The sequence below is a fragment of the Glossina fuscipes genome, unplaced genomic scaffold, assembly GCF_014805625.2.
Source record: "Glossina fuscipes isolate IAEA_lab_2018 unplaced genomic scaffold, Yale_Gfus_2 91, whole genome shotgun sequence".
NCBI classification, from domain to species: Eukaryota; Metazoa; Arthropoda; class Insecta; order Diptera; family Glossinidae; genus Glossina; species Glossina fuscipes.
The window spans coordinates 665,640-689,561 of record NW_023998445.1 but is presented as its reverse complement, the minus strand read 5'-3'; the positions used below and the strand labels follow the sequence as shown (position 1 = coordinate 689,561).

Below are 23,922 nucleotides of genomic sequence, written 5' to 3'. Positions count from 1 at the left end.
TTAATTAAAAAAAAAAAAAAAAAAAAAAAAAAAAACAAGACATACGAACAAATAATTGTTTTCGTTTATCTTTGAGAGTTTTTTTCTTAAATAAATAAATAAAAATATAAAAATAAAATCAAATAAAAAAAAAAAAAAGAAAATCTGTGATATTTAAAGGTCTCGAGAAACAAGAAAAACAAAATAAAAATAGAATAAATGAAAAACTATCTAAATTCATTTTATTTTATAATTAAAGAAAGGTGCGTTTTTTACTTTATTCGCAGAAGAAATTAAAAGAAAAAAAAACAAAAAAAAAAAACGAAAAATTTAATCGAAAAAAATTTCAAGTTATCAGTTTCTTCAAACAATTTCAAAATACTTGACCTACATTTTTGTGGCTTTAAAGTAAATCTTTTTTATAAGCAAATAAAAAAAAAAAAAAAAATGAAATAAAGAAATAAATAAACAAAAACAACAATCAATGTGCGATAACAGAAATTATTAAAATTATATCTAACATGGAAAAGAAAATAACTAAGCTTGAAAGTCATAAGCACACGCCCCTTTTTTTTTTTTTTTTGGTTTATTTTTATTATTTTCATTTTCTTTACACAATACTTCTTCTATGCGATACTTATCAACTTTTGCTACCATTCTTCACTTGAAAACACGCTACCATCAGTCGTTTCATGTGCAACAACTAGAAATGCGTATACAATTCAGAAGCTCCTTGGAATTTATTTAAATGTAATGAACTCGGGAGCTCTTTTCAAAGTCATTATCAGGGAAAAAAAGAGAAGGGATTGTTCCTAGTCAATGTAAAGGTCGCAAACTTTCTAATGGCTTCCCGGCTACGGGGAAATGCTAAAGCGAATCTAAAAAGATTGTTTTCACTTTCACTCTATAAGTGCCTGATAAATCAGGAGAGAGAGGGAAAGAATAGTAATATATATGCGCTTAGGGATGAATTTCGAATATTTCAACTCTTTAACCCTAGATTGCCTATAGTGTTTGAAATAGGTCAATTTGGCTTAGGCCTCAAAATTGAAAATTTTTTTTTTTTTTGAGAAACTTTATTCAACACACTTTTTACATGCACAAGTATATTCCATTTTTTTTTACGGCCCTTCTTTCATTTCTTAAGCTTTATACTTGAACTTGAAAATTTAAGCGTGTTGATGACTTAACGAGTTAATATCAAATTTATTCGCTTTATTCGGCATTTTATTTTAGTAAATGCCATCTGGCTTTAGTTGAGAATAATTGCTCATCGACTATTATTATGTCTGCGCCAGGTTTACAACATGTCTGGCAAATATTCAATAAATTTTATTTATTTTATTATTTAACGTGTCAATTTAACGCACTCACACATTAAAATCGGTAAAGCCTATATGGATGGATGGATCGATGAGGTGGTGGAGGTGATTTTATTATTTAAGGCAGACAAATAAATTCCAATACTAAAAGCTTAAAGCCCTACCATCTAAGACTGTTCGCTTTACTGCAAAATTCCACCGACTATTGAGTTGTTAGTCGGGATTCTTTGCCTTCTCGGCTCCACTAAAAAAATTATAAGAAAATTATTTTGGGTATTCCCAATACGTAGCAATAAAATCGTAACAAAGTCAAGTTGACTTGCTCCGACAATCTAACGGAAATACGTTAGAAAACTTTATCCATAGATTGTATGTCTTTTGGTTGGTCGATCAAAGACAGTCATCTTAAATATATATTAGATCGATATCCGCTATAATTATCTTATATGTGTTTTAAAATTTTATTTATTTATTCATTTTGTTTTATTTGAATCACTTATGTAAAAATAATGCCTCCTAGGAGGGTTTGCTCATAGAGGAGGGAGGAGCAATGTTTATATGCATTCGACTTGAAAGTGGAAAGGTGGCAATGAATAAATTTTATCTTGACTAGGATTTTCATGAGAGAAATCTTGTACATGCCCTCTCTGTCCCCATTGCCACTCCGCTCTCACTCATATCAATCATAAAGTAAGAAAATTCCGTTTGCTCTTCTTTTGGATCTCTGCCATTGCATGTAAAGACACAGTCGATTTATCGACTATTAAGTTCGAAAGTTCTTCGAGAGTTGGAGTTGGATATTCGGCCTATAAGTCTTGCAATTCAATTTTTGGTCCTCTAGGCCGTTTTTTGTTATTGACATCAAAATTGAAACCAATTTTAAACCGTTCACAACGACACAGGTAATTGGCGTATGAGGAGCAGCATCACCATAAGCGTCTGAAAGTGTTTGATGGGCTTCGGCAACAGATCTCTTCAAATGAGCAACAAAAGTAGTGAATTTGGAAGAAGAAGATTTTTAAGCGCCATTTCTTAGTCATTATTTACCTGTAGAAGGCGCTGATCGAATTTTTTGCAAACGCTTAAAATCGGTCTTAGATAACTACCTCTTATAATAAAGAAGTATAAATCTCTCAGATGATGCGATGGTCGAGTTAACTTTGCTCTTAGTTATAGTGATTAGTCAGTGGGTAACGTTTTAATATTTACAAATTGTCCATACACCCATTAGACTAGGGCCGCTTTCATATCTCTTCCTCTTCCGTTACCATATTTCACGAATAGAAGGCGTTCCTTGGTTGACTGATCGTACAATAGAAAAAAAGTTGTTCGTTTATTGAGGGGATCTACAAGAGGATCGCTGGTAAACAATTCTCTATGGTATTGAAGGGCCTCGTACAGCCTTTAAATGGATGTATATAGGTTTCTAGCTATCAGCAAGGGTTAGAAATCCTGATTTTTATTGAGATGTCTGCCAAGAAGATTTTTTTTTATCGTAGAAGTGCATTCTTAAGTGAAACGTGACCGATTTTAAACTTGATCCGTAGAACCCTAAATAAATGTCCAAGCTTTTATACCATTTATTGCGAATTTGGGAACTACGCCCGTCCGTAATATATACCCGAAGCATCTTATTGCGATCACTTATCGAGCACTTTAGTTAGTGGTAGTAGCTAAATTTTGGATTAATAAAAATTGTAAGAAGGATGTCAAAGAATTCGGCTTAAGCTGAGTACAGCTTCTCTTGTAATTATTGTTTTGCTTGTGTTTCTCTCATTTATATATGAGAAACTGTTGTTGTTATGATTACATGAGAAAAAGCTTTTTTTTTTTCATTTGTATGATTTTCATATAATCATAACAATCGTCAATAATAATAATAATAATAATAATAAAAGTAATAACAACAAAATGAATGAAAAGAGTAGAATGTAGACTTTGTACCGCAAGAGTGTGAAAAAGATAAAAAGAAACAAACAAAAAAAAACAAAAAAACTTAAAAAACTTACATTTAACTGAGAGCGGCTTTTGTTTACCTAACCAGTCAAGTCAGTCAACTTAAAACAAATTTTCCAAACGGAACAATGTTTAGGTTTCGTCGATATAAACAAGATAATTACATTAATTCCCAAGCAGCGATTGCTTTTTCATTTTTACATTAATTTTTATTAAATTCAAATAAATAATAATAATATTAATAATAATAACAACAACAACAAAAACAACAAATTCGATTTTCTTCTACTAAATAAAAGACTCGCTTAGACCTTTCATAAACGTTTGGTAAAAACATTTGCATTGAAGGTCTTTTTAATCACTTATTGATAATTCATTATTGAGTCATAGTGTGTTAAGCGATTACTTGAAAGATTTTTCGATATCGAAAGCGATATGCGATGAAAGTTTTGTATAATTCTCTACATGTCAGAGCTCGATTCGACTTTGAACGTAATGCTCGCAAATGCAATATAAATTTTTCACTTTGCATTTCAGGTGAAAGTAACACATATCAATAACAAGTACAGACAGACGGACAGACAAATTTAAATTGTTTTCAAAACTAATATAATTCTTAAGAGTCATGTCAACACTAAACGTATATCTCTCGCGAGACGAGAATATTTGCTTCTTTTTTTTTTTTTTTCTTGAAGCACTAAATAATTAGTTTCGAGACGTTTATCTCATATTGTGTTTACCTTCTCTTTCTTCATATCAGACCTAACTAATAATTATCGAGTAATTTAAATAAAGAGATAGGAAATGTAAGATATTTTGTGCTATATATATATACAGTGCTAAAGATTTGAAATATGTTAATTTTATCATGACTTATGTAACTTTTGGTAAAATTCATCAAAAAGTACGTAAAAATCGATTATCGAGAACTGAAAACGGCTCAAGAAATAGATAAGCCTATATATTATATATCGTATCTTATATATATATACGCTGCCCTTCTTTCTTCTTCTTCTTTTCTAAAAAATCCACCACAGTAAACAAGTTCGCAATGCGGTATATTACTTAAGAAGCGGGACCATAAAGAAAAAAGGAACAACACTGGACTAAAGACTATCGCTTCGATTGACCCAAGAACATCTTTCATTTACTATCAGATCTTTACATTTTCCCACAAGTTAGATTAGAAAGTTGCCGGCCTTTTACATAGAACTATAGAGATCTTAGCGTCCTTTTCTAATTTCATTCGAACATTGCGTCCAGCTGTCTATCCGCATATCTGTTCCAATTCTTGATATATTAGAAAACAAATGAGAAATTTATTTACTTATTTTCTCGAATTTATAATAATTTACAATAAAAAAAACAAGCGATAATGTTATAGTGGACCAAGGCTCACTGGGCACGTCTTCAATAGCCTATCTCGCTCTACAGTTATCCATCTAATTATTTTTCAAAATAAAGCATTATATGGGAAACGGTCTGACGGAATAGCTGAAGACAGGCATAAAAAGTAAAAATACTATTGTGGTCCATGGGGCACCATTAAACAACCTATCTGGAAGTCCTTGCACACAGGTTGATATTGAAAATTAATTAAATCGGCCAAGGGACACGCCCACTACACCACACAAACTGAGAACATCTTTGTTTTCCAAAGGGAATACAATGGTTTTTTTGCGCATTACTCCCTAACTGCAACAAATAAATGTGCAAAAAATTTGAACCCATATTGTGTGGGCGTTGCTATAGCTGCACAAATATTGAAAAAGATTAATCACGACTAACCTACCCTACGGTAGTGTCAAAAAATATAATTTTTTTTCAATACATTTATAAGGCGCAGAATCAAACTTCAAAAACGGCGCAAAGTATATAAGTTCTTGGGCAATTTCAAATTTGGAATGAACTTAAGCGTGTCCGTCTGTCTACTGTCAACTCGGTAGTGCTTATGGCAAAGACATTGCCTACAAAATTGGAAACGACTAAAACTTCTCCAAGGATACGCCCCCTTTTATTTGAAGAATAGAAAAAATTAGCCTCGCCCATTCCATATCATAGAACATGAAACATTTCGTGCCTTTTCTGGGAAAACTGTAACGCGTATAACAAATTTGGTCACGATCGAATATAATTTTGTTTGCAAACATTGCTATCATGCGCTTTAGTTAAAGAGATAAAGATGAAACAAACTAACAGAAAAAAAAAAAGACAATTTTGTTTTCGTCAACAAAGATATAAAGTCTAAAGTGTAAAAAGTCTAAAGTGTAAAAGTTTGTGTCATTTTTTACGCGAATTCGTTGCAATGACTCGTTATACATTTTGCGCACTTTTTCTTTTAGATAGTTTTGAAAATAAAAAAAAAAAAAAAAACGCAAAAAAAAATATCATAATACCTTCTAAGAAGTTATTAATATTTAAACTAATAGAATATCGAAACAATATTTTATCCACAAATATTAATTAAGAGAAACATAAGAAGCAATCATTGAGCTGAGTTACGCCCACTTATACAAACATCTAAATTGGAAGAGTTTATGTCATGCAGTTATATGGAAAAAATTCCGCTTGTAGATATACAGACACACACACACACATGCACACATACATACACACATACATATACACATAAACAACACGGCTAAAAGACTGTTGTAAAAAACTTCACTTTATTATGTTAACCTAGTAATCTATAAGTAAATTATTATTAGCCAGAAAGTTTGCAATGTTAACTTCACATAAGTCCATTGGCATTAAACTGTTCTTCACGGTTTCCTCAAAAATGTAATTTCAAAGGCAATTTCTTGAAGAGATCTATGTTTTGGATAACACCGCAAATAATGATTCCCCCCAATATGCGGAATTTCATCAAAAGTATGCCATTGCATGAAAAAAATCTTTAACTTTCAGTGTATTATTAACAAAACGAGCGTATTAGACAAAGTGAAATCCGCCTAAGTAGCCGAAGGCAAAGAATCTCGACTAGAAAGTCAATGGTCGTGGGTTCGAATTTCAAGTGCGGTAGAGTTTTTAATAAAAGCCGATAGCCTTAGATGCTAGTGCTTTTAACAGTTTAGTCATAGAATTTACTTCTCTGGCGAAATTAATAATAATAATAATAATAATAATAGACAAAGTGATGTAGGGTGTCTGGTGTATGTGCCCGACTGTAATGTTCTTACGAGTTTTTGCTTTGTTTTAAGTGCAAAAAGACATAGAAGTGCCGGTGTATGTATGTAGGTATGTATGTTTATGTAAACATGTACACATATATACATATTAAATATTATATATATATATATATATATATATATATATATATATGTACATATATATATCTATACTTATTACATATTATATGTATATATATATATATATATATATAAGTATGTGCATATATATTTATATTTATATGTATACAAATATATATATTTATATGTGTATACTATACACTATAACCTGATCCTAAAACTAATCGCACAAAGCTACTCTTTTTCAATGTCTTTTAATGCTTTCAGTTCAAAGTTCAAAAGGCAACTGCATCGAAATCTTAAAGTCTATATACATATATATATATATATGCAATTAAGTTAATTTTTTATTAAATTGTTGCAAAATTATAAAAAAAACATTTTCCTCTTTAATGAAAATGTGTTCATATGAGTTTAAAAATAGTGTCAAATAAATTAAGTTAAACCAATTAATTTGCAGAATATTTGAATAAAAAAATCAAAACAAAAAAAAAAAAAAAAAAATTTCTACTACGTCATTTGATTATATTTGCGTTTTTTTTTTTTTTTTTACATTTTAATTGATGTTTATTTATTTTCTTTTTCACTGCAATTCTTATCAAGGTAGTCGATGGTCATATAACCTGTGTAATGTGTAATATATGTGTCTCCCGTGCTCTTAGCTGTGATATTTAATCATTTTGTAAACAAATGCTTCAGCATTTCAAAGTGCAAGTGTGTTGTTGTTGTTGTTGTTGTTGTTGTTATAACATTAGATTATTTCCATATTTATGCGGTGATTTTGTAAACTACACGAGTGCACGAGCCTTTCTTTCAAGACAAACGCAATTCGGTTTTTGCGATAATAATAATCAATTTAATAGAAATTTATTTTGAAATGCATTGACTGACGCGAAATTCTTTTGAAATTTATTTCATAACAATTTTGATATCAGCTTGCGACGAAATTAAAAATTCTATAATTACTATTTCCGTAAGATTAAACATTAAACATTAAACATTACGTAACAGTTGTCTTGCCGCGTTAATCAATCGCATATCAGTTCAATTAATGACTTTACTGTCAAAGTGAAATTGTTTGTTACTCGAGGGAGATAATTTTTCGATTTTCAAAATTTTTTTCTTGTTAAAGCTTTTATTAAACCGATTTTTACGTAAATACTTTTCTTTTGTCTTTTTGTTAGGCTTTTATATAATACCAACCCAGATCAGCTCATGAGGAAATTTTCATTTTTCTCTTTTCTTGACTTCGATTAAAAATCTTATTTATACTTTTGTGGTTGGGTAGCACTGTTCAAAGTTTTGTTTTATACCTTACGCTATTTGTCGTCAGAGTCTATATTGAAAGAGGTCTACGTTTTATTATAGCGGTCGTTTCAGAAACACTTTCTGCATCAATCTAAACTTGTCTGTCCGTCTGTCCATTTGTTCGACTTTTTGCTTGTGTTTAACCTATAGATGCTGCCTAGTTTTGAAAAATCATTATATCAATAACTGTGGAGTGATTTAGGGTAGTTGCTGGTGTCCACTATAATTGCACAGTCGACATTTGGCCACCTACAGTCAAACCTTTGATATAAAAAGACATTAAAAGTCAATCGTAATACCACTTTCAGTTAAAATAAACTTAACGCTAGAAAAACCGGCGTTTTGCATATACCTTTTGGGTCAATTTGATCCATAAACCTTATGGGAAGCCGATAGTCGCGTAAATAAACATATGAAGCTGCACCATGGCATAAATATTTCTTAATTAAGAAAACGAATTTGATCTATTCACATGCCACATTAATATAAAAGGAACGGAGATAATCCGGAAAAAGAAAACAAAATATTTTTCATATATTCGTCTAAAATTTTCGATACCAGAAAGATATTTTCGAAAAGTTATTCGGACCCTACGTTCGTCAGAATCCTTTCCTAACGCGTCCGTACATAATGGTAACATTTAATTTCCCAATTTATTCTAAAGGATATTGGAGAAAATCGGCAAAATATTTTAGAGCTTTACCTGTCTTATAACCATTTAATTGAATCTTAAAAATTGAAGAAGGTCAAATTGACCCACGCGATATCTTTAGTGTTAACTTTCATTATTTCAAATTCAAAGGCAACTGTATAAAGCTTTACTTGTCTTATAACCATTTATTTGAAGAAAATCAAATTGACTCAGGCTCTAGTGTTAACTTTCATTATTTCAAATTCAAAACCAACTGTTTTTTATTTAATTGAAAATATATTTTCCTATCTAAACAAAGAGAAAGAGATATGTTCTATATTTTTCTTTACTAACTTTTTTTTACTTTACTACTTTTGAAAGTATTGTGTATAGTTACTAACCGTTTCAACCTAATTAGCATGATATCTAAGATAAAATTCTTTTAGCTCATTTATGCAAATGCCCACAAAACGTGACTGCTTGCAGAAAAGAAAGTTAAAGGGATTTTAAGGTGATTTGTGTTCACTAAAAATATAGTGAGCGAGTTTGCAGATATGAAGATACAACTCCTTAAGTAAATAAAAAAAAAAAAAATAGTTTTAGAAATTTTAAAAATAAAGCGGAGGCGTGGTCTGCTGTGCCCAAGATACAACTCCTTAAGTAAATAAAAAAAAAATAAAAAATAGTTTTAGAAATTTTAAAAACAAAGCGGAGACGTGGTCTGCTGTGCCCTATAAAAGTCACAAATGTCCAGCGAAACCCAAATTTTTCAAAGAATATGAATCAAAATTTATTATTATCTTTAGCATTATTAACCGATCGAAATTGAAATACACTCCTTTTTCGATCCGGCGTGATCCTATCGACACTTTAACTTTTTGGCCTTCTTTCGAAAAATTGATATTTAAATTAACTAATTGAATTTTTTTTTAAATCGCTCGCAAACAAACCGTGAGCGAATCGTCGAATATTAATTTACTGAACAAAAATTGGATAAAGATAAAATTTTAAAGCAATTTGCACGCGTCGTAATCTTTTTTTTTTTATATCGTTTTCGCGTATTTCAGTGGCCTATTTAAGCCAATAAAAATCAGTAAGAAAATTATGTTCGGTTGTGCCCGAATTTTTCATACCCTAATAAAGCCAAGAGAAACAAAAGAACAAAATTTTCATGCTCCATAACATGATTTTTTCTATTTTCGAAAGACAGGGTTTATCGCATAGGCGCGTGGGCGTTGTAGGTGTGTCCTTTGAAAAGTTTACATCACTTTCAAAAGCTTTTTCAAATTTGTAGGCGATTTCTTCACTTTCGCTAGCGAAAGATTGTTTGCTACAAATACTGCACATTTGCGTAGACAGATTGATGGACAGACGGACATATTTAGCTGCATTTTAAATTTGAAACAGGCCAAAAATTTGTATACTTTATGGGGTTTATGAAGCTTCTTTCTGCACCTTAAAAGTATTGAAAAAAAATTAAAGGGTGATAATATATCTATTGAGTAGGCGTGATCAATTTTTCCATGTCCTTTCGTCTATGCCTCTCTGTGTTGTGCGTTGTTGGCACTCTCATGGTCGCCAAAATGAACATATAGACTTCCAATTAAGTGGAAATGTTGGAAGTTTCTGCACACAGGTTGATATTGAACATGGGTCAAATTGATCAGCGAATAAGCGTGCAATGGAGGGTAAACTGAACGCAACTCAGTTTTTGTTAACAAAAATTTTGGATTTTTGCTCGTTACACGGAAATTATTAAAGTTAGATGGCTCAAACTTTCCACCTATGCTTAACGAGACGCTTTACTCTCTAAGTCCAAAAATGAAACTAATCGGCCTTGTCCACACAAAATTACGAGTAAATTAATTTAATTTTTTCACTTTTTTGAGGTTTACTGTTTGTTTATCATACGGCAAACTAAACAAAACGTTTAAAACTATACTCCAAAAAAAAACTATACTCCCCAAATGAAGATGTACTATCTGCCTAAAAATGGGTTCATTGTAAAATGAATTTGGTCGACATCGCGATTAAGTTTTTCTTAATAATACCAGCGATATGGGTATCAAATAAAAGAGCTGGGAGAATGGAATGCCAAAAGTGTACTGGTGGATATGCAAGCTTCGACCCCCTTCGAATATAACTTTCTTACTTGTTTTAATCTCAGGATTCATTTCTTTAGTCCAAAAAAATATTGTAATAATAATATTAATAACAATACTCATAGTAGCTATGAATTGCTATGTGAGATTTCAGCGTTAAGATTGCGATTATCTTTACCGTTTATCTTTACCCTTGCAAATTGTTCGCATATCATACACTTAAGTAGGTTAGCTCAGTTTTATCAGCTTTTTATTTTAAGAACTCGTATATACCAAACGGTACATAACGATAGTATCTCGAGATAAGTTTGCGGTTATCTTATTTTCGCTTGGAGGTCTTACAATGCAGATGAGGAGTATAAAATTCACAGTGAAGGACTTTGAATTGTTTCTCTCTCTCTCTATCTCTCTCTCTCTCTCTCTCTCTTTTCCTATATATCGCTTTTAGCAATTTTAATGAGAACGACGCGTTATGATAAGTGCTTGTTTAGTTCTAATAGTGCGAACATGGCTTAATACTCAGAGCATATGTCTTCCGCTTAGCCAATCTTGTGCGTTTGAAAATCGGATCAGTACTGCCAAGCTACTTAATACGACAACTAATTCAATTTCTAATTAAGATTATATTTTAGTAAATAGAGTGAAGAATATTTTTCATACCCACCGCTGAAGGTTGGGAGTATGTATAGTCATTTTGTTTTTTTCCATCACGTATGTAACACCCAAAAGGACGCTTCAAACACCCTATAAAGTATATAGGGTGAAATTCTGAATTGATTAAGCCATATCTGTCCGTCCGTATGGGACTCTCCTGGTCGCCAAAATGAAGACATCCGCTTCAAATTTGGTAGAAACATTGAAAGCACGTTGATATTGAAAGTGGTCCAAATTGCTCAGAGCAGAAGCCAGCAGTGGGGCATGAAATGAACGCAACTTCGTTTTTCTTAACAAAAATTTATGGGTTGTTGCTCGTTACTCAGAAATTATAAAAGTTCAAAGGCTGGAAATTCCCACAATTACTGGACGAAACACTCTACTCTTTGCGAGGAAAAAATGAAGGAAATCGTCGTCAAAGTCTTTAAAGCTAATAAAAAGCGATAGGCTTTCCTAAGCGGTTTCCTTCCATTCACCACATTTATTAAATATGACTATTTCTTCTTCTTCTTCTTGTTCTTCAACAATGTTTGCTCTTTCTTTTTTATGAGCTTATTAAGAAAGATAAAAATACCCTAAGTAAGCATTCGTAAAAGGCACAAGAAGACGTACAACTATTAGCAAAACCTAAGCTTATCATTACCTTACCTAACCTTTGTGTTGATAAAGTTTTATTTTGAATTTATTTACAGTTAACTTGAAACAAATATAATATCAACTGGAGGGTAATATTGGGCTCTCAATATGGCTGAAGCCCATCAAGCCGTAGCTTTCTCATTTGCCATTACCCATGAAGGTTTTGACATCAATTACGACCAAGAAGTCTTAAATTTAGTATGGAATTCTGGTATACGTTCTTGGAAGAAACGTTTAGCGCGAGCTAATGTAAGCTTTTTAAAAATTTATTACAATTAATGAAATTATTTTAATTTTCTTTTATTAATAGAATGGCATCCGAAATGGCGTCTATCCGGCTCATATACAAAGTTTATGGGTGATAACAGCCATTGCTTTGGGCTTGCATTTTGCCGGTCTACACGTACCTTTTAATTTAGTTAATCGTTTACTCATAAATTTTCCCTCGAATACAATAAATTGGCAAATATTGGCCTGTTTTCTGGCCTCACTGTTCGTCTGGTTATCAATATGTTTTACAATGCGTTACACGCTAAAGCTGCTATTAATGTATAAAGGCTGGATGTATGAATCTCGAGCGCCGGGCAGTAAAGTATCTTTACGAACGAAATTATGGGCCGGTGCTGTGAAATTATTCTCAAGTTGGAATAAACCTGGTTTATATAGTTTTCAAGGTTCGCTGCCTAGATTACCAGCGCCATCTGTTCACGACACTATGACACGGTATTTACGATCGGTGCGTCCATTATTGGATGATGAGAAATATCAAAAAAATGGAACGATTAGCCAGTGAGTTTGAGCATACAATTGGTAAAAAGCTTCAATGGTATTTGATATTGAAAAGTTGGTGGTCCACGAATTATGTATCGGATTGGTGGGAGGAATATGTTTATCTAAGAGGACGTAGTCCTTTAATGATTAATAGCAACTTTTATGGAACTGATGCTATATTCATGAATTTGACGCAAAATCAAGCGGCCCGGGCAGCTAATGTTATATACCTATTGTTATGCTTTAGACGTTCGATAGAAAGGCAAGAAATGCAACCGGTAAGTGAGAATGAGCTGAGATTAGAATACTTAAGGTTTTGCACTATTTTCTTCATTTTTTTTTTTTTTGCTTTTTTTCTTCTTTGCAGATATTGATTCAAGGCATGATTCCATTGTGTTCTTGGCAATATGAACGCACTTTTAATACGGTTCGAGTGCCCGGTTTAGAGACAGATCGTATTGTCCACTATCGGGATTCAAATCATGTTGTTGTCTTGCATAAAGGTTGCTATTACAAAGTGCCCATATATCATAAGGGTCGCTTGTTAAGACCCTGCGAAATGCAAGTGTAAGTTGAAGGAAAGAAAATTTAGACAATTTAGAAAATTTTGAAAAATTTCATCATTCATTTTCATGAAACAATAGACAAATAGAAGAAATACTCAAGTCAACTGCTACGCCAATGCCTGGAGAGAAATATTTGGCCGCTTTAACGGCTTGGGATCGTTCTAAATGGGCTGAGACACGTAACACTTATTTCATTCGAGGTCCTAATCGCGTTTCCTTGAATGCGATTGAAACGGCCGCCTTCGTTGTGTCTTTGGATGAAAAGCCCTACGAATTCGATTTGCAGCGTCCCGAGCTGCTCGATGAATTCGGTCGGACATTATTGCATGGCAATGGCTATAATCGTTGGTTTGATAAAAGTTTTACCGTATGCGTGGGTACGAATGGACGAGTGGGTTTCAATGCCGAACATACTTGGTAAGTGAAACCCTTTAAAATTTAAGAGAATTTCTCCAACAAACATTTTTACATATTTTATCTCAAACATTTCCACATATATGTATATATATATATATATATATATATATACACGCTCACACACACATACTTATTTATACATTTATACATTTGTGTCTGTTCACATTAAAATCGAATTTCTTTGTTATAAATTCAAAATCAAGGGCCGACGCTGCCATTGCTGCTCATATGTGGGAAAATTTGATAATGGATGACTTACTCACCGATGGGTAATGTGATGATAATTGATTGATTGATTGATTGAATGATTGATTCTAAACAAAAACAAAAAAAAAAAAAAAATAAAAATTTGAGGTGTTAGGGGCCCGCGCCTTACCTTAATCATCATCAACGGTGGTTGTTTGTTGAGTTTGCTTTTTTTTTTTTTACCTTTCAAAATTAATCCCAAGTTTCACCCATCAGTGCTTACATAAAAGGGTTAAAAGTTTTTTTATTTAATTACATTTTTTATTTCATTTTCATTTCTTATATGTCTCTTCATTTTTTTTACGCAGTTTTTCAAAATTGATATTGAGTTTAATTTTTATGATTTCTTTGTTTTTTTTTTTTTTTTTTATTTTATTTTTACTTTTATTTTGCGCTGACTTCTTTAATTATAGGGCTGATGCTCCGGTGATGGGTCACACTTGGGAATATATATTTGCTGATGATATTGATGGGTAATGCTTAAGCTCCTAACTAACCTTACCTAACCAATTGCAACCCCACTTTTTCTCTCTTTCTCTTTATTTCTTTTCTTTGCTTTCTTTTTTTTTTTTTTCTTAACCCTACTAATCCCTACTAATTGAAGTATCTTTACGTATATATTTTTTTATAAGATATTTTTTGCATCGTTTACTTGCTGCAATAATCCAAATACTAACTAAATTCTACTCTAAAATTATTATTAATACTTTACGGGTAAGACATCGGTTCAAAAGTACGCGAAGACAGTTTTTAAACCAAACACTATGACACACACCGATTCAATCGGAAAAAGTTTCCAAAAGTTATCACCTTAAACCAAACACTGTGACATCCACCGATTTAATTGGAAAAGGTTTGCAAAAGTTTCAACCATGCAATCTGTTGGAACTAGTATAATAAGGATTTGTAGAGTTCTACGTCACTTGCAATTAAAGCCTTTTGCCGAAGACGCAACATTTCATTTCGGTTTTTTTCTCACTTCTTCTTATTCAAATTCCTTGACACTAAAAATTCGCCTTAAATTGGTGATAAAATTGCTAAGTGAATAAACAATTCCACGTGAATACAGTATTTTCAATCACCACTACCAACACAATAGGTAAATACGATCTCTTCTCGAACACTTTCTCTTACTTCTGCATCGTATTGACGTAGAATCATTATGAAATATATATTTTTATTGTTCATTTATGGGAACAATGGTGGCGATCGTATATTAGTGCCGTGGAATAGGAAAATTTATTGTGCTAGAACGCGACGTGCGCTATTCCAAGGTTAAAGATCAAAAGAGACTGAAATACAACATAACCTCAAAAACCCCAAAGAAAATGGGTTGGTTCCCTTATGGACATCGTCTTAACATGAAAAAATTTCTTCTTCACGCTTTCCTTATATACCGAGTAAAATAGGTGGATTCTTTTCGGTGGGCATATCATTTGTTGAAGTTATGTTCAAGAACGTAACCTAAACCTAAAGCACATACACTTTCTCTATTACCAATTATTGAAAAGCCATCGAGTGGAGAAGGCACAAAATACCTTAAGTATAGAAAGAGAGACGAAATACATACACTAGTGCATCTAGTGCTTTAATAATAATAATAACAGAAAAACAGTGGTGACGGTTAAGCATTTAATCGCAACTTATTACTTAACGTAGGCTAATTCTTTATAAATACGAACAATTTATTGTATTATCTGCGAGTGCAAGCAGCAACAGCGGTGCAGTAATGAAATTATCGATCACTTGATTCGAGGTATATCTTTTATTATATTATTATTATCTTTTCAAAAACGATATTTAGATATGATGAGAATGGTAACACCAAAGGCATACCAGAATTTCAACCGCCCTCACCTGTACATCTTAGTTGGGCACTGGAACCGTGCTTGGATCGCATAGAGGAGGCAACTTTAGCAGCTGATAAACTAATAAGTGTAAGAAAAAATTTCAAAGAAGCAATTAAAAAAATAAATTCTTCTTCTTCTTTCTTTTAAATAACTCAGGATATTGATTTAAGAATTTTGGTACACAATCAATATGGTAAAGGATTTATGAAGAAATGCCGCTTATCACCAGATGCTTATATACAAATGGCTTTGCAGTTGGCTTATTATCGGGATGCTGGGCGGTTCTCTTTAACCTATGAAGCTTCAATGACTCGTCTATTCCGCGAAGGACGTACCGAAACAGTACGTCCATGCACCATAGAATCGGCAGCTTGGGTCAAGGCAATGGATGATACCACAAAAACGGTAAAAATTTTATTCATATGCATAAAATTGTAATGTGCAGCGATAAAAAAAATATTTTTTTTTTCCTGTTTAAGATTGCTGAACGTGTGACCTTATTAAAGGAAGCATGCGAACGCCATCAGTTGGGCTATCAGGACGCGATGTGTGGCAATGGCATTGATCGACATTTGTTTTGCTTATATGTGGTGTCCAAGTATTTGGAAGTCGATTCTCCCTTCCTCAATGAGGTTTTAAGCGAACCTTGGCGTTTGTCCACTAGTCAAACTCCTCACGGGCAAACACCGAAAATGGATTTGAAAAAACATCCTCAGTGCATTAGTTCGGGCGGAGGTTTTGGACCCGTAGCTGATGACGGTTACGGTGTTTCATACATTATTGCCGGTGAAGACCTAATATTCTTTCACATTTCCGCCAAAAAGTCATGCGAAACAACTGTAAGTTTAACGACAAGCGTCGTACGTTAAGAATTTGTCTTTAATTTCAATATTTTTAAGGATGCACATCGTTTCGCTGACAACATTTGCAGAGCATTGGCCGATATACGTGCTATGTTTGAGTTGCATATGAAACAAAATCCTACCGTTAGTAAAAAAACTGTGACCAATGGTTCATCCAGCAACACTGACTCGACAAAATCGAATTAATGAAATTTCTTAAGTTTTAAGTAAACTTGTTATAACTGACTTTCGTCTATTATTGAAATTAATTGTTTAGCCTTTCATCTCAAATTAATTTTCTTTTTCCCGGCAATAATTAATGTTTAAGTTTACAAAAATGATAATAATGTAAGTTTTAAGTATAACTATAAGTAGCATTCAATTTTATTTTTACTTACTTAATCTAAGGAAACATTAAAAGAAAACATTTTTGTAGTTTAATTTTTAAAAATCGAAGAGCAATCGCCCATCTTCTTAGAAATTGTTTATATAATTGTTTCTGTTTTCAATTTATTTTTTTCCTTAAAAAAAAATACATTTATACATTTAAAAAAAAAAAAAAAAAAACAAATGTGTTAAGTTCTTATACTGTCAAAAAAAAGTTAGTCTATAACGTTTTGTTTTTAATTAGTTTTTGTAAATGTTTAAGGACTTTTTTTAAATAATAAAGAAAAGAGCTTTTTTACTCAATCACGTAGCAAGTGGAATTTATTAAAACATTTGGCGAACATAAAACTTCGAATTCTTCAATGTGAAGTAAACGATGAAAAGGAAAAGAAATCTTATTTTCTATCTTTCTATTTTTTGGCTTACATTTGTACATACATATGTACTTATATCTATACCAGAGCGCATATTCGTGTAAAAATACGGAATTCCATATGCTTCTGCATTGCAAATGTTTGAGGGAATGTGACGCCATATCAAGACTCTATGACTATTGGACTGTTAGCGAGTATTTAAAGTAAAATAACTTTTTTAAATATTGCAGTTTAAAGAAGTTGCATTATAATTTTAAATTTTTCATTTTATTTTTATCGAAAAAGAAAATGTACTATTTATTACATATTATATTCCAATTTACTTCGAAAATAAAATTTATAATAACAAGTGTAGCTATTAATTAATTTACGCAAAAGAGAAAAATTAATTGTAGATTAAATAAAAAGCTGATGGTGTAATCTCTCAATATCATCGATCTCCACGCGCTAAGATATTAATTCAAAACAAATATTAAAGTCGAAAGGATCGCTTCACGCGCATGTATATATGAAAAAAAGTTTTGTTTTTTTTATCACAGCTTCGTTTTCACATAAAATGTACGTTAGGTTCTTGTTGAAGTCTATAGAAATTTGCCTACTAGTTATTGACGGGTTATCACTCGTTTCCACTATCTTGCACAAATCCCTTACCACGCTCCGGGTTCAGCAAGCCGCTGAGACGGTTTTTCACGCCACCCTTGAGGTAACATTATAGGCGCGTTGCTAATTGTTTTAATTGGCTGGCTCCCCTGTAGGTCTACACCATTATAGGCTTACTTTAAAATTATAATATATTTATATAATGTTTATATAATGTCTATACTAATAATAAATAAATCTAAGCCCCCTTAATACATAATATATTATTATTATTATTTCGGCTAAATGCAAAAACCCATTCTCAAATTTCATTAATGAATAGAAACAACTCAACGAAACACCAACGAAATTCCAAGCGAAACTATGTGCATCTCAGATGGATCTCCTCTATAAAAAATGAAATTCTAAATAATAAGAAATCCACTTGTCAGTTAATATGTTTCTTTTTTAAATTTTTTTCTTTTAAAAGTAGACTACAAATTTTGTACACATTATTAAATAGATATATTGTATAACTATAATATTACTTATTTTTTTTTTAAATTTTATTTCATAATTTTGGCTTTGGTTTTGCTTATTGGATCGCTTGCTAATTGCTTTTTTTTACATAAAGACATTAGCTGATTTTTTCCACTAATAGCTTCTACAAACCACTATTAACCACACTTGCAGGAATTATGATAATCATGCTGAAAACAAAGTATATTGGAAGTTAAAGGAAGAATTGGAAGCAGCTTTAGAGTGCAGTCGACTACAACTCACGTGGCTAAATGTGATTCCAAAACCTGGTTCTGTTAAACCTTAAATGCTAAATGATTTACATGATTTATATTTATTCAAAATTTTACATTAATTAAATATATGCAAGTGGATTGGCATGTATAGTAACACTATTGATTTTCTTCTCCAGATGAGGACGATATGTCTTCGGATTAACCGGCAATTTTTCCAATTCATCTAAAGCATCGAAACCGTCTATAACACGACCAAATAAAGTATACTTTAAATCTAAATTTGGCTGAGCAGCATATGTGATAAAAAACTGACTGGCATTAGCATTCGGTCCATTATTGGCCATAGAAATCATACCGCGATCTGAATGCTTTAAAATAATCATGAAAACAATCGATATTCAAATTGATATTCGAAACTAATAATATTAGAATCTACCTTAAGGCTCTCTTTGAATTCGTCTTCAAATTTGCTTCCCCAAATTGATTGTCCATTTTTCCCCGTGTTAGTCGGATCACCTGTTTGCACAATGAATCCTTTGATATTGCGTATAAAGGCACAACCATTGTAATAATCACTTGCGCATAAAGCCAAGAAATTTTCGCATGCTTTAGGGCAATCCTCACAGAAAAGTTCGATTTTTATATCGCCCACGTCCGTATGTAAGGTAACCGACTGCAGAAAGGAAAATAAATGCCATTATTCAGTATCGATTCAAAATCGTTAATAACGTTTCAACAAATTTTTCCACATTATCCTGGATGAATGAACTTTTATATGTTTATAGTGTGCTACACATTCCACATAACAGTGAAACAAACACTTGGACATACAAGTTCGACGAAATATTTGAATTGCTGATCAGTTCGTATTCCAATAATGACACAGGAAGCAAGCATATTTTACTATTTAAAACCACCACTGTTCAAATTCCAAGTCATATTTTTATTTGCAAACCCACCATTTTTATCGTTTCTCGCAATTTTAATTTAAGAAAACATTAATAAAAAACCAACAGGTCTTTGCAAAACGAAAGCATTATTCTTCTTCTTGACTAAGAGAAATCACTCATAGCAATATGATCACGTGTTTGTTTAGTATGAAAAGATATTCGTAATTTCTGTATTAGATACGTTTGTTAGGATAAGATAAACATACAAAATAATGCATAAAAAAATATATACTGTCTCAGAAAATTTTATAACTCAAAAGTGGGAAAAATTAATTCTATTTTAAATTTTTTTAAAATTATTTTTTTTTTTTGCTATATTTTGTTTTTTTAAGTAAATAAAGTAAGTTAAATAAGAAAAAACGTACTCTACTCTACGCTAACTCTTTTCAATACTTTCAATTCAATTCAGTTATTTTCAATTTTTAACCTTTTCACTTGTTTCTTCATTACGTAACATTTGTATGGGTTGTCCTAAAAAGACCGTTATTGGTTTTTTTTTCTAAGTGTCAAGCATGTGTCAAAAATAAGACTATGTCAAGCAAGTCAAAGAGGTCGTAAAGAAGAAGAAGAAAGCAATCTTTGAAATCATATGTTAAATGCAGTTAATGCCGATAATACATAAAGAAATAAATATTAAAAATTGTAAATATATGTTAAGACCTGTCAGAAATAAGAAAGCGAATATCGTAACTGAAATGGCAAACAAATGCAAGGAAAAGTAGAAATAGAGAGAGGGCCGAGTTGCTTTCAATAAATTGCAACGTTTCGATAAACGAGAAATTTTCTCAGACGAGCTGTTAAAGTGGCAAAAATTTCCAGTGTTTCTACTAAATTTGAAGCCGAATTTTTGCGAACAGGAGAGTACTACACGGACGGACTGACAGTAAAAAAGTTATCATGTTAAAAATCATATATATTATAAAATGCTTCTATATCGTTCCACTAATATTATTTTAAACAAATTTTTCGGTAACAAGTAAGAGGGTATAGTGGTTTAAGGCAAAATTTGTACTTTCTCAGCGACATTTGCTATGGCTAAAGTACCATTGATACAAAAAAACAACTTTTTTTCATTAGAAAATGATTATAAAAGGTGTAAGCACGTAACTGCTTCTGCTGCGCAGCAAATCGAAAAATTGTTTGATGTTATAGTTTTTGGGAATGGTTGAATAACTTTTGACCTTTATGAAAAATTTTAAAACGCGCTGCACAGGCTCCGCAATTATAATTCCTAAAAAAACACCCTTTGCATTCCTTTGGCTCCAATTAAAAAGCATATATTCAATAAGAAAAATATTCATTTAATAAATTCTTTCTTATACTTCCTTAATAACAAGAATTTGCATTTCTTTTTTTTTTTTTGTTAAGTACTTTATCGAAAAATTTTCACTAAAATTTGAACACAGATAAACATTTTGCGCTGGTCTTAATGGGGTTTTGCCCATTTTTCCCAATAGACCTTGCTTTGCATTTCATAGAGACGAGAAATGGTACGATCGAAAGCAAATAACTCTTCTTCGCCAGTGAAAACGTTTGCGCCGGCATCTTTCTATAATTTTAAATTAAATATAAGAGAAATTAAAAGAACTCAATTCTTTTGAAAGGCATATTAGTTACCGAGCCCAACGAGATTTTTAAATCATCCATAAGTACGCGTTGATCATCTGCCAAACCACTCGATTTATCGCTAAAATTAAACAGTTTATCCAGCGGTACATCAGCCGAAATAACTACACGTATGTGGTTATCGTAGAACGTGTCGATTAGAGTGATAAATCGTCGCATGGGAGATTTCATACGTAATGTTAGCTGAGGTACATCGTGTATGAGAACAGTATGAAATACTTGGGCGAGTTGTAAGTAATCATTGCCTGCTAACGGCTGGAAAATTTAAGAAATATGTTACATATGGTCATCGAATACTTTATGTACCAAGTACCCGATCACAAAGTTCTTTAAACGAACTGTTCAATACACGACCACAGGCACTTTGAAATTTAAGATCACGTCCCAAATGAGTTATAGTGCGTTCTCTAACAATATCGTTTTCCTGGGAGCATAATATTTTAAACATTCTCTCCATTTGGACTTTTGTATCTGTCTCCGATTTACTGTAAAACACAGAATCAAAATAGCTTCTATTTGTCTCTTTGCTCAATTAATCAAACTTACACAAAGTAATTTGTATCACCTGATTGGGTTATTTTTCTGTAATCCACGCCACTGTCCATATTCGCCACTTTGGAACGGTTAAGCAGTATATCAATAAATGGTAAAAAGTTGCTACGCTGCAAACCATCTTTGTAGAGATCCTTAGGATGACGATTACTAGTGGCTACGCAAACAATTCCCTCATTAAAGAGATGCGTAAATAAACTTTTCAAAATCATAGCATCAGCTATATCAGTGACCTGGAACTCATCGAAGCATATTAGCCAACTTTCTCGCGCTATTGCCTTAGCAACTGGCAATGTCGGGTCAAAGGGTTGAGGATTTTCAACATCAGATATTCTAAGCGACGGTCCCTGCTGCAGTTTCGTTTCATGAATTCGTGCATGCACGTTCGTCATGAACGCGTTGAAGTGAACCCTATTTTTATGTTTAATCTGCATAATAAAGAGCAGGTTTTATAAGAACTTTTGTGAAAATAACTAGCATTTACGTCTGTACAACAATCGAAAAACAAATCCATTAAAGTAGTCTTTCCTCCGCCCACGTTACCCCATATATATAGTCCCTGAGGCGAGGTTTTGTTAACTAACTGCACCGCGCCACCATTTGTACTTCTACCAAGTAATTTACCCAAGAAACCACCACCAATCTTTGGCGTCATCGAGGTTGGCTGATAACTTTGTATTTGGGCATACAAGCTATCTAACATTTTAGCGGTATGTTCTTGAGTTTTATCCATTAACAATACACCAGACTTCAGACGTTCTGTATAGACTTGGAAGACTTTATGATCACTTCCATATCGTTTACCGATTAAAAGATGATGTTCCGCCAAACAACATAAAGTATTTCTTGTAGATAACATTTTCCACTTAACAATAACTATTTTCAATTTTGCATAAAAACTAAACTTTGGAATTTTTTTTTTCTAATAGCCAAAAAATTAAAATCGCGGTCCGATTTGATTTTAAACGTGGGCTCCGTTAACTGATTTTTGCTGGCATATTACATAAATATGCTAATAACCGTTCGCGCGTATGTTTTCAAGACTGAGGAAATAGAAACGTTCGGTCACGACCGTGAATTTAGTTGTTGTTGTTGTCCCAAATAATACATTTTTTATATACAAATATTTCTTTCTTAACAGCTGTGCCTTCTTCTTCTGCTTTTGTTATTCAGCAAATCAACAAACGAAAAAAAAAACGAGTGTGTAAAAAAGGCCCAATGCGAACATAAAGTTCTTTGCTTGCGTCTTAATAAAGTTAAGGTTAACGTATATAATTATCATTATTTGTTTATTATCATATTTATTTATTTACTGCTTTTTTGTATTTCGTAATTAAACCATATTTAATTAATGTTTTGTTAATTTTGTGTGTTATATGTTTGCCACGTTTTTTATTCATTTTTCTATACTACTCGTCCGTTATGTAGCCTAGAACAGTACATAGTAGTACATTATAGTAAGAGTAAATTTTGTAGTGTAAAAAGTAATACAATAATATGTATATGAAGTGTGATAAGAAAGAACCGAAAAGCGCTACTTGCTGACCCAACTTGACGATTTGCTGCCGCAATCTGCAACTCGAGCCAAAACACATGGCATGTTCTTCCACGGAATACGTTCTGCAGATGGGCAGGAAAACGACGCGCCCTCGTGGTGTAATTTTTATGAAGCGAAGGAGGTAAGTTGTAATTAGTTTAAAAGTACAATCCCTTCTATCTAGTATTTTATAAAATTTATTTTTTTTTTTTCAAGATCTTCCTAATGACGGTTAAGCTGTATCGAAGAAACATTAAAGCTGAATCTATTGGCATCATAAGCCCGTACATGAAACGGGTTAAACATTTGCGCAAACTCTTTGTTCAGGCCGACGTAGCAATGCCTAAAATTGGTTTTGTGGAGGAATTCCAAGGACAGGTATAACTTTCGTAAAATTACACTAATGTTTGAGTTAATACTAATGTTGATTTCGCTTAGTTGTTTTTAGAAACGCGATATAATATTAATCTCAGGAGTGAGATCAAGCAAGGAGCATATACGTGACGATATGCACCATGGATTAGGATTCATACGAAACGAAAGATCAACCAAACTCGCAATTTCTCGGCCTCGTTATCTGCTTATGATATACGGCAACCCTGAACTACTCTGTTTGGATCCTCGTTGGCGC

At 32.3% G+C, this 23,922-nt stretch overlaps 4 protein-coding genes across 4 annotated transcripts in view; 2 read left to right on the top strand and 2 right to left on the bottom strand.

Annotated features, from left to right (window-relative positions):
* The first annotated feature begins 200 nt into the window (after positions 1-200).
* On the top strand, positions 201-17,067 carry LOC119638648 (carnitine O-palmitoyltransferase 1, liver isoform). The gene is given in 11 exon segments (XM_038035551.1): positions 201-242; positions 11,896-12,088; positions 12,150-12,605; positions 12,607-12,888; positions 12,978-13,177; positions 13,255-13,593; positions 14,253-14,312; positions 15,644-15,776; positions 15,846-16,094; positions 16,169-16,528; positions 16,589-17,067. Coding segments are annotated over 10 exon segments (2,370 nt in total). The 5' UTR covers positions 201-242; positions 11,896-11,947; the 3' UTR covers positions 16,739-17,067.
* A 1,029-nt stretch (positions 17,068-18,096) lies between these two features.
* On the bottom strand, positions 18,097-19,669 carry LOC119638628 (peptidyl-prolyl cis-trans isomerase-like 3). The gene is made up of 3 exons (XM_038035518.1): positions 19,586-19,669; positions 19,063-19,299; positions 18,097-18,994 (listed from the first exon to the last, which is right to left on the bottom strand). Exons 1-3 carry the CDS (start codon positions 19,586-19,588, stop codon positions 18,746-18,748), a joined length of 489 nt encoding a protein of 162 aa, XP_037891446.1. The 5' UTR covers positions 19,589-19,669; the 3' UTR covers positions 18,097-18,745.
* Positions 19,670-19,898: 229 nt separating this feature from the next.
* The window catches only part of LOC119638598 (probable RNA helicase armi), a 4,290-nt gene continuing 266 nt past the window's right edge, over positions 19,899-23,922 (top strand). Inside the window, exons 1-4 of the mRNA XM_038035465.1 lie at positions 19,899-19,916; positions 23,231-23,433; positions 23,508-23,669; positions 23,740-23,847. Coding sequence (XP_037891393.1) covers positions 23,353-23,433; positions 23,508-23,669; positions 23,740-23,847 — 351 coding nt within the window. The 5' untranslated portion in view covers positions 19,899-19,916; positions 23,231-23,352. The remainder of the gene's footprint in view (positions 19,917-23,230; positions 23,434-23,507; positions 23,670-23,739; positions 23,848-23,922) is intronic.
* On the bottom strand, positions 20,926-22,875 carry LOC119638616 (putative ATPase N2B). Its single transcript, XM_038035487.1, has 5 exons — positions 22,239-22,875; positions 21,749-22,182; positions 21,516-21,687; positions 21,194-21,457; positions 20,926-21,125 (listed from the first exon to the last, which is right to left on the bottom strand). Exons 1-5 carry the CDS (start codon positions 22,611-22,613, stop codon positions 21,003-21,005), a joined length of 1,368 nt encoding a protein of 455 aa, XP_037891415.1. The 5' UTR covers positions 22,614-22,875; the 3' UTR covers positions 20,926-21,002.